Genomic DNA, 15286 nt, shown 5'->3' on the forward strand with positions numbered 1-15286 from the left:
TAAAAGTGTAATAAATTGTAATGCTGTCATATATAACAAATTAGAATAAAAATAATTTTAAAAAATTAGTTTCCTTCTACATAAATTATTTCTTTTGAAGATAAATCAGTAATTTTGTCCAACTATCACAGAAACTCAAGACTGGATAGGTACCCACTTGAGTCATCTCATCCAACTATCACTTTAACGTCTGGATCCTTTCTACTTGAGGACCTTCCCACCCTAATGTTCTCTGAATGCCATTATAGCCCTGAGCTGCACCAGCTCCCTACACTATATGAGCACAATACTCTTGCTTTGGGAATTACTAGGGGGCCTCTCTTTTTTCACTTCTCTTCGGTAACACTCCTGAGATAACACAAGTAAGGATGTGATTTGACACTTATCTTGTTAAGATGAACAATGGATAATTTGAATGTGAATCAAGTGTAGAAAAGTGTTCTACATTTTTCAAATCAGTTAAATAATTGTCAAATCACTTCACTCTGCTGTTCAGATATAGCTCAAACTATGAGAATCCCCAGAGTTTTAAATTCTCAGTGATTTTTAATGGTCTTTTGAAACCTAAACCAAAGTCAATTTGATCCTGAAAGTTATACCTATCTTCATTCAAAAAAAATTTATTGAGCACCCACTACATATCAGTACCTGTGCCTACACTTGGGAAATGAAAAGAGATTATTGGAAATCATTCCAAGTTAGAAGAGGAGAAATGCACTACTAATTTTAATCTAAGGCAAAATAAAATGGGCATCTATAAGAATTTGCCTGTCCATTTAATGATAAGACAGAACCAATAGCAAATCGAATATTGTTTTTTTAAAACAACTTATAAAATGCTTAGGAATAAATTTTATAAAATATGTACAATAAATATATACTTAAAACTACAAATGTTGCTTAAAGAAATAAAAGAAGGCCTGAATAAATGAAGAGATGTACCATGCTCATGGACCTGAAGACATAATTATGAAAATGGCAATTATCCTGAAATTGATCTATAGATTTAATGCAATCTAATTGAAGTCTGAGCTGGCTTTTTGTATGAAGTGATAAGTTGATTCTAGTATTTATATGAACATGTAAAAAAGCTATATCAGATAAAAATGATTACCAAAAAAAGGATAATTTATACTGCTTAGTTTCAAGATTTAGTATAAAGCTGCAATAATTAAAAGAATATGGAATGTTTTCACAAAGGTAGAAATATTGATCAGTGGAACAAAAAAAAATCACACAAAATTCAAAAATATAGCCAAATGTATGAGGTCAATTGATTTTTTTCATCATGTTCTGGGATGATTTTAAATGGGGCAAAATTGTCTTTTCGGTAAATAATGCTGGGAACACTAGGTATTTATTTTGGGGAAAAATGAACTTGGGGGAATGAACCCTAATGTTATATCAGATACAACTATTAACTAGACATGTATCAAAGATGTAAACATAATTTCTGAAACTGTAAAGCTAATAGAAGAAAGTAGGTCAGTATCTTCACAGCTTTGGGGTAGGCAGAGATTTCTTAGATGATACAAATATTGTAAGCTATAAAAGAAAATTGATAAACTGTGAACTTCATCAAAATAAAAATATTCTGTTCTTCACAAGATATGATTAATAATATAAAAAAGCAATCCTGACACTGGGAGAAGATTTTCACAATAAGTATTTATAACACAGAACTTACAGTCAGCATATATAAAGAACTCTTACAACTCACTCATAAAACGATAAAGAACCCAATAAAAATGGGTAAAATATTTGAACAGATAGATCACAAAAGATATAAATGACCAAAAGACACATTTTTAAAAGTTCATTGTCATTCATTAGTCATCAGGGGAAATGCAATTAAAATCATGTGGTATCACATGCCCACTAGAATGGCTAAAATTAAAAATTAAAGTTTAAAAGTAACAATGTCCAGATGTTTCCCATTCACTGGGAGTGAATACAGGAGCAGGGATGATTTGAAGAATAGATCATTAAAGTAGTTTAACACATGACAAGTTTGAGGTGCCTGGGACCCATACACACTGAGAAATGTTTATGTAAACAAAGAAGGATTCCCAAGCTGGAGAGAAATTTGAGAATAAGTAACATAGGTGAGAGGTAAAGTTCTAGAATGGATACAATTTCCCATGCTGAGTTGTAACTTGAGATGGGATGAGCCACAAAATGAAATCATATGGAATATCTCCATTTAAGTGACAGTCAGAGGAACAAAGAAGTCCAGGAGAGAATACACAGGATCTGTCAACTGGTCATAGAAAACAGCATCCATTGGGGAGAATATTCAGAAAGAGGGAGTGGGCACTGGCACACAGCACATGGGCTTTGGAGGTTTTATAATTAAAGTTATCGCTGACTTCAATATGATTTCACTCTAGTGGTAAGGACCAAATCGAATTTCCAGTGAAGTAAGGAATTCACCAGAGAAGAAGGAGGGTTGAAAGTTAGACCATCCTCAGACATCTTAACCGTGGGGAAGGAGGATAGATGCTGGGCAGAGAGAAGAATCGATATAGATTTGGAAAATGCTTCTGTAAAAAGAAAGGTAGTAAAATCAGCCAGATTTTATGCTTACAAAGTTTTGTAAGGGCTAAGAAGTAATAGAGTGGCAAAAACTAACAACACACGAGACAAGAGTAAGTGGTCTGCTAGTCTGTCTGTCCCATCAGTGACCAGAAATTCCAAGGAGGAGTGTCCCTCAGACCCCTTGTCTCCAGGTGCCACATTTCCCGGATATCTGCATGTCTTCAGGCCTGAGGGAGCATACCCTCTGCAGTCCCCACCTGAGAGTGGCTGAGCCATCTTCTGAGCAGTCTTCTTCCTTCTGGTTTCACTCCCACTGCCCCACACCCCAACAGCCAAAGGCTTCCCACATCATACCAGTTCCCTATTCTTACTCCCTTGTACCCAGCTTCTCCCTTTATTTATAGGCTCCTTCTGGTCACTCCGCTGCACCCTAAGACTCCCCTCTTCTGAATACTTTTTTGAATCCCACTCTTTTGTGGCTTCTCCAAGTGCTCCAGCCCAAAGAACTCTGGTACATCTTATTTTTTCCTAATTTTCTGTACTTAGTGCAGACACATTAAAGTTAAATGCTACAAAAAATATTCCAAATGAAATAAAAATTGATAAGATGGGTGTGTGTTATGTAGAAGTCCCATCCTCTAGGAATACCTAAATACAGCTTTATGAAGCAAGCTTTCTACCTGAAGTTATTATAAATTGTTCTTTTTTTTGCCAGGGGTGGGGGTGGGTACCAGGAATTGAACTCAGCCCTATTTTGTACTTCATTTAGAGGAAGGGTCTCAATGAGAATGAGTTGCCCAGTGTCTCCGCCATTGGTGAGGCTGGCTTTGAACTTGCAATCCTCTTGCCTCAGCCTCCAAAGCTGCTGGGATTACAGGCATGTGCCACTGCACCCAGCCTATAAGTTATTCTTTGACTGTTATTTTTGATATGGAATACTGAAGTCATGTAGATAGTCTTTCCTTAAGTCATTATTAGATTACTCACTTTCTTTCACTATTTGAACCCTCTTTTAAGGCAACCAAATCATAGCTGCAAAAATAAGAGGCCACGGACATGACAAACAAGAAACTGAACAAAGACTATTTTGCCTCAGAGATTCAAGCTTACTACAGTACAATGAAAATACAAGGTCATTAATAAATAAGTCCACACAAGGCGTCTTGTAATCAAATTATCCGAAGACAAAGAATTTTGAGAGTAGCAAGAAAAAAAGAAACTCATCTCATGCAAGGGAATCCCCACACAAGACTATTAGCAGTTTTCTCAGAAGAAATATTGAAAGTCAGAAAGAAGTGAGAGCCTACATTTAAAATGCTAAGAGATAAAAATTGCCAATCAAGAATACTATGTCTGGCCAGACTTGATGGCACACACCTGTAGTCCCAGAAACTCAGGAGGCTGAGGCAGGAGGATTACAAGTATAAACCCAGCCTCAGCAATTTAGCAAGGTCTTCAGCAACTCAGTGAGACTCTGCCTCAAAACAAACAAACATAAAAAGAGCTAAGGAGTAGCTTAGTGGTAAGGTCCCCTGGGTTCAATCCCCAGTCCCCACACATCCCCCTCCAAAAAAAGGAAAGAAAAGAAAAGCTAATATGGAATACTGAAATATTTTAAACAGAGGAATATAATTGATGTTTTATTTTTGTAAAGAAGCTATACAAGTATTAATATAGTTCCTTCTGCTTCCTTTTGAGGTGTTTTTATGATACATATTCACAGTGATAACCTGATGCTCCTGGACATAAAGCTCACAAAAGTGTGGGAACCAACCAAAGGACTGGATCTCTCTGGAATTTTTGCTCAGCCTTGTCCATGCTGAGACTTCAGAAAGTTGTTAGTTATAATTCAGGTTTTCCTACTTTGGCACTAGTTCCGTTTGAGGCTTGTGCTCCTGGGTTTCTGCTACAGCAAGCTGGATTCTTTGCATTCATCTATTATTCTCTCCAAGTTTTTAGGGTGGGCAGGGGAAGTTCATTGGTTTGCCCTGTGACCCGAGATTTCTGATGAATCTCAAAAGAGTTGCTAAGTTTTCAGTTTGTTAAAACTTTTTACAAATTAACTCCACAGGTATTTGAGCTCCCTCCCTATATAATTTTATGAAAATGTTTAACTTCTTCAGTCCATTCCAGGTATATAGGAGCTAGGAGAGCTCTAACTGTATAAACAGGGATACTTTTTTATAAAGTGACTTTATTTAGGAACTACTATGTGCAAACCTCTCGGTTGTGGATCATATGCAAGGGAATTCCCCTTAAGAACCTGATGACAAAAACCATTAATATTTATTCCAGAGATTTATTTTTTATGTTTTATTAGCACATTATAATTATACATAATAATGGGATTCATTGTGATATATTAATACATGCCTACAAAATAACATTTTTTTTCAATTTCATTCTTAGTATTTTCCCTTTTCCTCTCATCGTCCCTTCCCTAATCTTTTTTCCTCTTCTCTACTGGTCTCCTTTCTATTTATTTTTTAATTGTTGCATCATAATTATATGTAAAAGTGAGATTCATTGTGAGACATTCAAACATGCACATAACAAAATTTGGTTGATTCCCTTCTCCATTACCTTCCCTTGCTCTCCCCTTCTCCTTCTTTCTTGATTCTCTTCCTCTATTTTATTATCCTCCATTCTATTTTCACAAGATTTTTTCCTTTTTCCCCCTTTTTTGCTCTCTAGCTCCCACATATAAAATAAAATTTCAATCCTTAACTTTCTAAATTTCATTTAGCACCATGTTCCCCAGCAATTTATTAAAGCTCAAAACCTTTTTAGAACTTCTTTTCTAGCATGGTTTCAGTTGTGGAAATTGTTTCTTTGGTGGATGTCTTCATTCATTCATTTGTTTAATTAATATTTTTGAGGGCCTTCTATTCAGGTCTCATCGGTAACATCTGGAATTCGAGTTGGGGAACAATCAATCAAAACCAAGTCAAAATCAAATTGTTAAAAAAAAAGGTTTACATCCAATGAGGCAATACAATTTTTTAACACAATCTTCACCTTTTTCTCTATTAAATTCTTAAAACAATTCCAAAGGTTATTACTAATAGTCAAACTCCTCAAGAAACACAGTATTGAATGGATTTTCAGCTAGGCCTTCTTTGAATCTAATGAGTCATAATATGACTTGTTTTATTCATTATCTGATTGCATATGCTTAGTACTAAAATTGATCTTTTTCCTGTCTGAATGATGAAGGCCAAATATTTAAGAAGTTTGTTTCTCTTCTCTTCAAGTTTACTGTATAAAAACAGTATGCTTGTTGTTCTTGGTTTAATTTTCTTCTCTCTCTCTCTCTCTCTCTCTCTCACACACACACACACACACGCGCACACATGCACACACGCACACACACGCACACGCACGCGCACACACACACATACAGACACATATGTTGACACATTTTCTATTATTTAAACTCAGTTTTATGCAACTTCTTAGTCTTTTACCTTTTGTTTCAAGAGTTTTATTCTGTCTCCTTGATTTTGAGAATGAGAATGTACCAGCACAGGGTTTTCTTAAAATGGGAATTTATCTTACCATAAAAAACATCTTGTTCAAACTGACTCCACTTACAGCTGCTCTGCTCTCCAGTGTTCTGAGCCTGTCTCAAAAGAATCCCTTAACAGTTATTCCTCACGGTAACATGCTCAGCTCACAGAATACCATTTTGCAAAGCATGCACTTTGGATTTTAAATGAAAACAGGCAAGTTTCCTCTGCCTCTGGCAAGACTCCAAACATCTGAAATGTTAGAACATGGTGCTTTTATGCTGAAGCATTACACAATCACCAGTGCGCAGAACTGCCTTGTTTCCACTACTGCTACTTTGGAAAGAGAAGAACAGAAAGAAATAGTTCTGTGCAATAAAATATATGTGTTTGGGTGGCAGAAGGGAGGGCAAGGGGGAATGGGTACCTGAATCATTCAGTTTAGATATCTTCCATCCTGAACATGATGGAAATGGACACCTGGAAGACTTTGTAAAATCCCTCCTTCCAAAACACCTAAGAATGCAGTAAAATATCACTAATTATCAGGGCTTTAAATGTCACATTTCCTGGTCTCTGGGTTGAATCTGTTTGGGGATGAGAAGAAGACAAAGGTCTTGAACTTGATCTGAGAATCAGAAATCTCTGGATTAAATGCTTTAAAAAAAATGATCCCTTCCCTTTTTTTCCAAGTCTGATTTCTGCAACAGCTTTTTCCCAGAACATAACAGCAAAATCTTTGTCCTCAATAAATATTTAAAAGATCATGGGGAAAAGATGGATTTCTTGCAATTGTTTGCCACCATTCTAATATAGGGAAATGAGTACAGATATGTATGACTTTTAGCTTCCAGGGCTGATGGGAAGAGAATGTCCCAGATTTTAGGTGTGCAATGACTGTGTCCCAAGCATCTGGGCAGGTCCTGGGGACATGCACCCTTGCTCTCCTTCTAGAGGGCATACCTCACACACACACCTGGACATTTAAAGTTCTGCAGCCTCACCAAGGAACTAACCCAGAGCAGACTTTAATGGGTCCAGAAATAAACTAAACCCAAGGCAAGTGCCAGATAAGAAACATCCCTAAAGAGGCTGAGGAACCTGGTTTGCCATTGCCTGGGTTGGTCACTTGGACTTTCTATGCCTCAGTTTTCCCCATATACAGACTGCGGATTTGAAAGACTCCTTAAGGACCCTCTCAGACTTTCAATTCTACTTTTCCAAGATCCTCAGAAGTCTTAGCCTGTCCAGCAGTGTGAACTGTAATTCCACACACATACCTCAGCCTTCTGCCTGATTACGTGCTTAAGGTTCTGGGGTGACCCCAGGAAACAAGTGCTCTGAGCTAGCAAGTTGTCTTTAATTTAAGCAGGATGTTTTCCGTGCACTCCTTTTGCACTGTTCTGCTATGTAGTTGACTTCCTTTTCAGAACCTGCGCAACAGGGGGAAATCTCTTTTAAGACAGAGGCTCTCTATTTCACTGGGGAGAGGGTATGGAACAGGAAAGGATACCGTTAGGACCCCTGACCCGGAGAGCCTGAAAGGGCCAAGTGGAAATGTATTTTTCTAGTAAGAGGGCAAAGCAGACTTCTTAGAACGGTGTTGGGGGTTCTCCCGCCCCACACCGAAGCTGTGCTTTCGAGCGCAGCCACTAGGCTGCCCCCACCCAGGAGCAGGTGGTGCGCGGGTGCCGCTCTGGGGCCACTCCAGGTGGCGTGTCTGCAGACGGCACTTTGAGACCCGCAGGGAATGGAGAATACCGGAGTCCCGCGTGTGTCCAGCCTACGCAGGAGAGCGCCGCCCTCTAGCGACCAAAATGGGAGATGCAGCGCGACGGGAGCCCCGCAGGAGTCGCGCGGATGCAGGTCCTCGCCACTGTTAGTTCTTTGCGGAGGACATACTTGGCCGAGAACGCCCTTGGACTTTTTCTCTATGTATGGGCTCTAGAACTGTTTATGATATCCTCTAGGGCCAGCGAGATCGATAAACACATAGGTGGATGGATGAACACAAGATAGATATAAATCAGTGATGGACAGATAGATCAAAAGATATATGGATGACAGGTAGCTCAAAATACTTGTTGAGAGTTCGCTATGTACCTGGCATAAGGATAAATGACGTTGTCCATTATTCCGTTTGATTCTCTTCTGAACACCTTGACTCTGTGAATGGTGCAATACCTCTGTCTCTATTTTCCAAATGGGAAAACTGAGGCCTTCGACTATTTAGTGAGGAGTTTGCTTATTGGCGATCTTTTGCAGACCCAGGAAGTAGGGAAGCAGATCAATCACAAGCCCCAGACACCACTGTCTGCTTTCTTCCCAATTCCTGCGGAAAACATGTACACGTGCTGAACACTGGAGTCCTGAGCACAGGGACCCTCCTTCTTTCTGAACACCACTGTCCTGGGGCGCTGACATCACAAACACCCGGGCACCTTCTCTAACTCATCAAACACCACAGGACACCCTAGACGCAGCGCTGGAGTCAGCGAGTCCCCGACTTGGGACCCCGTCTAGGGAGCTGAATGAAGAGGGTCCCTCAGGAGGTGCCAGAACTGAGCGCAGACCCTGTAGAACCTGAGGTTTTACTTGCTTCTTTGGACAGGAGTCTCACTAACAGAAGAGGGGCAATAAGATCCCCTGAAAGTTTCAATCATTCATTTCTGTAACCATGAACTGCACGCCTAATGAGTGCCTGAAGCTACTAAGCGCTGCAACAAGGAACTCAGTCAAGTGTGGGGAACTTGAGGGTGAATAAATGAGGACATTCCGGATGGCCCTGCTTAATGCCACGCGGGCACCTGGGGAGGAGGTGGGAAGAAAGGGGAAGATTCACCATCTCAGAGGGTGTCCAGCATATCCCAGAATCTAAGACAGTCAGCCCCATCTGCCCAACCAACGCCCCCACCTCGGTTTCCCTCTGGGAGCAGGCATCCCACCGTGCAATTTCAGTGACTTTATGCGCGGAAGTTGACCCCACCTCACTCCCTCCCCAAACTTCCTAATTGCCTTGGATTTGTCACCTGGCGGTGAGACGAGCCACCAAGCACCCCCACTCCCACCCCCACCCTCGGCCTGGGAGCCCCGTGTGCAGGCGCTGGGGACTGACCCCTCCCGCGAAAGCGTCGGCGCGGGGCTGGCGTAGGGCCTGCGTCAGCTGCAGCCCGCTGGCGATTGGGGCGCGCGCGCCTCCTTCGGTTTGGGGCTAATTATAAAGTGGCTTCAGCCGCCGCTAGCCTCGGGACAGTGAGGCAGGCGCTCAGAGTCCCGCAGCCCAGCCCGCGGCCCCGCGGCAACGCTAAGGACTGCAAAGGTGAGGCCCGCGTCAGACAGCGCACCCTGGCCGGCTTCTCCCCCGACGCCGCCTTCCTCACACTTGCCTTCTTCTTTTCCTTCCAGAATCCTGTCTGGGACCCGATTTTACCAACCACCTGCTCCATCCGAACAGCGTCAACGTGAGTGAATTTGCCCCAAACTCACCTTTGTTCTTGCAGGTTTGGGGACGTCCCCTTGTTCTCATTGCATGCTTCCCCCTCATCTTTCTCCCGATTCTTCGTTGTGACCCCAGTCAACATCGTGCTTCCCCAAGAGCTTGCTCTATAGCACTTGTGCTCGGGCGTTTGCTCCATCACTCTGCCCTGGGCAAGGGACTCCCAGGAAGATAGCAGTGTTCCTCTGGCTGGGGGTGACTGCTCCAACCTGGGAGCAAAACGATCTGAGCTATTCCTGGGTCTCCCTGTTGTGCAGCGCGCGAGGAGGGGGATCCCAGGAAGGAGTGTCCCCAAGGGCTCTTGCTCAGACGACCCCCTCCCACCTGGGGTTGTCTCAGCGAGGGGTCTCTCCCAGGGATCCTTTCTGCGCCAGGACAGACTCTGAGCGCGAGTGCTTCTCTCGTCGCAGTCCATGGCGCGGTTCCTGAGACTTTGTACTTGGCTGCTGGCTCTCGGACCTGGGATCCTGGCTACTGTGCAGGCGGATTGCAGCCAAGACTGCGCGACATGCAGCTACCGCCTAGTGCGCCCTGGCGACATCAACTTCCTGGTAAGTGTTGCGCTTGTTGAGTGAAGCTAGTCGCCGGGACAGTTCGCTGACAGCCTTGGGCCTGCCTCGGGACACGTCCCTCGGTCACACGGGTCAGAGTCGCGGAAGCGCGAACCCTTGACGACCCAGGTACCTTGGTTGTTCTAGGAACGCTGACTGAGGTCTCGCTCTGGCTCTCAGCGTTGGGGACCCACGACTATCTGGCCCTGGTTAGAGCAGAGATATCTCCACACAAACCAAGTTTGTTTTAACTCTGGGGATCCCAGAACCCCGAAAAGGTCTCTCTTCAGCACCTTGGATAGCACTGAGTTCTCTCCAAAGTAGTCCAAAGGAAGACCCCCCCCACACACAACAGCCACCCCAACTCCTAACATCCCAGCTAAAGACCGCTCACACTCAACCATCATTCCTCCCCCCGAAAAAAAATGCAATTTTTGTTGATGACATCTCATCTCCGCCTTTTGAATTTCTTTTTTCTAGCTCCCTCACCTATGGATAGGAGCAAGCAAAGAGATGAGAAAGGGATTAAAAAAAAAGAGGGAAGGGGAAATCACAATTGACAGGATAGAAAGAATTCCTAATTACAAACAAGTGGAGACTGAATTCAACTTGTCTTGACCACACTTTCATAATACAGACTAAAATAACAGTTTAATTTGGTTATGAGAAGGTCACAGGAGAGATGGCCAGTGTCCAGAAAAGTGGTGTCAGTCCAAAGATAAACCACACTACAAAGGGCTTAGCGGGAGGTCATGATAAAATGACTATCATTCTGAATGTAGTCCACTGGTTCTTGAATCATCTCTGATGCTTTCCGGACCAGATTCTCTGGTTTTGAGACTTGAGAGGCTTCATTCTTAACTAACAGCCTTAATAATTCCTTTGTACTGCCTCTGCAATTTGTTGAGATTTGTGATGCCTAAAAAACTCAGTAGAGAGTAATGTATTAATCCAAGCTAATCAGCTTGCTCTGCTTGAGCCTTTGAAGAAATTTAATATTATGGTGTTGCTTGAAATGGAGAAGAATACTGAGGAAAGGACTCCAGAAATCCAAGGTATATATTTCAGGTTAAATGTGTTTTTCATTTGAGTATTTGAATTTCCTGATGTTTCATTTTATATGTGTTAACTTGGCCTAAAAGACAGGTAGTAATGTATATTTTAAAACTATGAGGCAAATGTTCCATCTTAAGTAGGGGGAACCATTCCCTTTATCCGTTGTTATTCTTTCTCCTATAGTCATGAGCTTTAAAACTATGTCTCAAAATTGAGCAAATGTTACAAACCTAAGAATAGGTCTTGCAAGTGACAGATTTTATACATGGGATAGAAATGAACTGAAACCATGCCATATTGACTATCCATCTTTCAGACCCCATAATTCCCCTACCCCATCACATGTGTTTTGAGCTTTGTCTCTGCTTGATACACACATGGTTCATTCGGTAGCCTAGGATTCTCTGTCATCTACATTCAGGTTATGTGAATTTGGAAGATTTTTTTAAGTCACACAGCCTGACCTCAAAATAGTTGCAGATTTAATTAATTTTTGTTATTCAGTGAATTAATAAAACTAACAGTTAACAATCTTTCAAGTTATTCTTTGTATTTAATTTGCTCACTTCACCAAGCTCCAAAAAATATTACTCATCTTCCTTTTCCATTGCTGAGGGACACTAGCAGCACTCCATTGTGTGGCAGCTAGCCCTTCCCTGGAAATCACCAAAAATGCCAACTTTTCTCAGCCTCTACTCATTAGAGAGACTAACCACCCTTCTCAAACTTCTCCTCACTGCTTTTTATATTCTTTTTATATTTTTGCTTCCTGATTTTTTTTAATCCAGATGATGGTATGGCATATGTAGTGTGAGCAACATGGAAAAAAAATAAGTCTTCATCAACAACAACAACAAAAAACCTCTTAGGAAAACATTTTGAATAATAACCAACTGATTTATTTTATATTGGCGCTTAACACTTAGTGTTTTTATTTTTCTCAGTGACAAAAGATTTTGTTAATGTGTATGTTGCTGGGATTACAGCCGTTCTGTCCTTTTAACTTGGATACAATGACATAGGAGAAATGAGATTGCCTGGGTGAAAATAAAGAGTAAAATCAATGTGACAAATATTTATTGAGCTTCCATCAGGTGAAAGACACTTGAGCTTGGTACCATGGAGGATGCAAAGATGAGCAGACATGCCATTACTGATGTCCAAATAGTATTTACCATCTAATACAATACTGACCATAGGATGCAGTGTGTGATCAATACTAAGGATGCATTGATGGCTGTGATTGTTTGTCACTATTTTTTAAAGCATTTTGGTGTAAGTATACAAAATATTAAACATTAATTTTTGGAAACAAGATCATAAAATTCTCTTTTTAGAATGGAAATGTTGTTGCAATGGAAATATCACTGCCACTTGAACATCTTAACTCTTTAATGATGTTTAAATTCCTTAATTAGATATTATCAGTGATAAAACAGGACAGTTTTAATTAGAGCATCTTTTGATTTTTTTAATATTATTTATATATTTGATTTTCTTAGACACAAAAAGCTTAAATAACATTGAGGACTGGTTGGCTATATATTCTAAATATTTTGTTGCGTGAATAAAATGTTTTCTTTGTGAAAATAATTTTCATTGTTAAAATAATATGTGTGTATTTAATATCACTTAATATCAATTTATGTATCAGTATATTTTTAAATAGCAATAAAGGGCCTTGCTTTTTTGTCTAAATCAAGTGACTGTAACCGGGTTTTGTATGTAGATCTGATGCAAATATAAAAATCCCTGAAATGCTAAGAAATACCTTATAGATTTTATAAATATTCCTGTAATATTAGTAGTCTCCTTTCATCATATGCAAGTAATCTGTTGAATAGAAAAAAAATCTGAAGAACATTAAAACGTATAGCCTTCATCTTATGGTGATTTGAATTTATTGTACAATAAAAGAAAAGAATTATATGTCGATCATTCCTATTTTATTGAATAACATGTTTTCAGGTGGAAAAAGATTTTGACTCTACACCAATGACACAATTTAAGAAAATGAACACTGTTAATTTGTGCCTTTGTATCTGTATAACTTCATAGCTGATTTCATCATTGCCAACATTCAGTTCAAGATGATGAAACCTGTTTTAATTGATGGAGGAACAATGTATTTTTAGCAAATCAACATATCAGAATTCAAATAATTCATAAGACTTAAATTATGTGTTCAGGATGTCTTTCTGTTAAAATTTATTCTGAAATTGTTGTTTCTATTTGAAGATCAAACGTGTCTCCAGGAATATTGGCTACCATTGTTGCAAAATATTAACAAAAGAAAGCAAATGAGCCTTACCAATAATGATGTTATTGGTGAGATAAAATCAAAGGAATTTTAAGGGACTATCCCTAAGTAGGTAAAAAGAAATTTCTCTCTTTTGGTCAAAAAAAATTTTTTTTTCAAACAAAATGAGGGGGAAATTATACAGTGGAATTAGATTGTGAAGGCAGCCATTCTAAGTTAAAATCGGTTAGGGTGGTCTTTTAAAGTATTGGAATGGCACAGTATGTACAATGGATTTAATATCCAAAGACAGATTTCTAATTTGATTTAGTCAATTCCCCCACTTTCCTTTTTCCGGTTTTCATTTGTTTCATTTTCCTGTTGAGTGATTAAAAAGTTAGGATATGAAAATGGGGATGATCTTATTCCATGGGAATCTCTACATCAAAGTTAACATATTGTGGTCCCCAATTTGCTGACTTAGGGAAATCAGAGAAGCCTCCTTTCATCCTCACATCCAATTGTCTCCCCAGGCTTGTACGCTGGAATGTGAAGGACAACTGCCCTCTCTCAAAATCTGGGAAACCTGCAAGGAGCTCCTGCAGATGTCCAAACCCGAGCTTCCTCAAGATGGCACCAACACCCTCAGAGACGGCAGCAAGCAGGAAGAGAGCCATTTGCTCACCAAAAAGTATGGGGGGTTCATGAAGAGGTACGGAGGCTTCATGAAGAAGATGGATGAACTTTACCCCTTGGAACCCGAAGAAGAGGCCAATGGAGGTGAAGTCCTTGCCAAGAGGTACGGGGGCTTCATGAAGAAGGATGCAGAGGAGGGGGACGCCCTGGCCAATTCCTCAGACCTGCTGAAAGAGCTGCTGGGAACAGGTGACAACCGTGGGAGAGAGAGCCACCCCCAGGATGGCAGTGACAATGATGAGGACGTGAGCAAGAGATATGGGGGCTTCATGAGGGGCCTCAAGAGAAGCCCCCAACTGGAAGACGAGGCCAAAGAGCTGCAGAAGCGTTATGGGGGCTTCATGAGAAGAGTGGGCCGCCCAGAGTGGTGGATGGACTACCAGAAAAGATATGGGGGCTTCCTGAAGCGCTTTGCTGAGTCTCTGCCCTCCGATGAGGAAGGAGAAAGTTATTCCAAAGAAGTTCCCGAGATGGAAAAAAGATATGGAGGATTTATGCGATTTTAATACCCCTTTCCCATAAGTGACCCCCCTGGCCCCCACAATCCACTCTCCCCCCTCCAGTGAGAAACTGCCTCATTGATAACATTGATCGTGTTTTCTTGTCATGTGACGCTTGCATTGTACAATTAACTATGTGGTCTGGATAACTCTACAGCCTGGAAGTTGTCAGTTCAGGGTCTGTGTTCTTTTGAGAGTCTTTAAGCTCAATCTTGGTCTATTGTTGCTCTCTTGTCTTCACGCCAAAATATTGTGTGTTACCTTGTTCCCTGTTTTTGACAAAATATCAATAAATGCTTCCTTGTATATAGATCTAATAAACCTATTACCCCAACTGCACCATATTCTTCTAAGTCTCTTCTTCTCCAAGGCATGTTCAGGCTTCCACAGTAAATCCTAGACTCAGAGACCGCACAACAACCTGCTTTTGACAGAACAGCCACTGACCTCCTTATCTTCTAACTGAAGCTGCAAGAACATTTCTTATTTAATTCCTTATATGGGAAATCATAGGTAAGTCAATGCATTAAAATAAAATAAGATGTAAAGTTTATTTAGCCCTATTTTACACACGAAGAAAGTGAAGCCCAGAGGGACTAAGTACGTGACCCAAGGTTGCTCAGCACTTAAAAGATAGAATTAACCTCCAGTCTTCTTGTTGGCAGTCAGTATCCTTTCCACCCCATTTCCTTATCCCCTAT

At 40.7% G+C, this 15286-nt stretch overlaps 1 protein-coding gene across 1 annotated transcript; it reads left to right on the forward strand.

Annotated features, from left to right (window-relative positions):
• The first annotated feature begins 9295 nt into the window (after positions 1-9295).
• Penk (proenkephalin) lies at positions 9296-14924 on the forward strand. Its single transcript, XM_027932872.2, has 4 exons — positions 9296-9366; positions 9453-9508; positions 9954-10094; positions 13923-14924. Exons 3-4 carry the CDS (start codon positions 9957-9959, stop codon positions 14589-14591), a joined length of 807 nt encoding a protein of 268 aa, XP_027788673.2. The 5' UTR covers positions 9296-9366; positions 9453-9508; positions 9954-9956; the 3' UTR covers positions 14592-14924.
• Positions 14925-15286: the final 362 nt, after the last annotated feature.

The sequence above is a fragment of the Marmota flaviventris genome, chromosome 15 (genome assembly GCF_047511675.1).
Source record: "Marmota flaviventris isolate mMarFla1 chromosome 15, mMarFla1.hap1, whole genome shotgun sequence".
In the NCBI taxonomy this organism is placed as follows: domain Eukaryota; kingdom Metazoa; phylum Chordata; class Mammalia; order Rodentia; family Sciuridae; genus Marmota; species Marmota flaviventris.

Excerpts from the sequence above, each read along its gene's own strand:
- Penk (XM_027932872.2), top strand. The coding sequence starts at position 9,957 with ATGGCGCGGTTCCTGAGACTTTGTACTTGGCTGCTGGCTCTCGGACCT. Across the intron at positions 10,095-13,922 it reads CTGGCGACATCAACTTCCTG|GCTTGTACGCTGGAATGTGA; the intron begins GTAAGTGTTGCG and ends TTGTCTCCCCAG.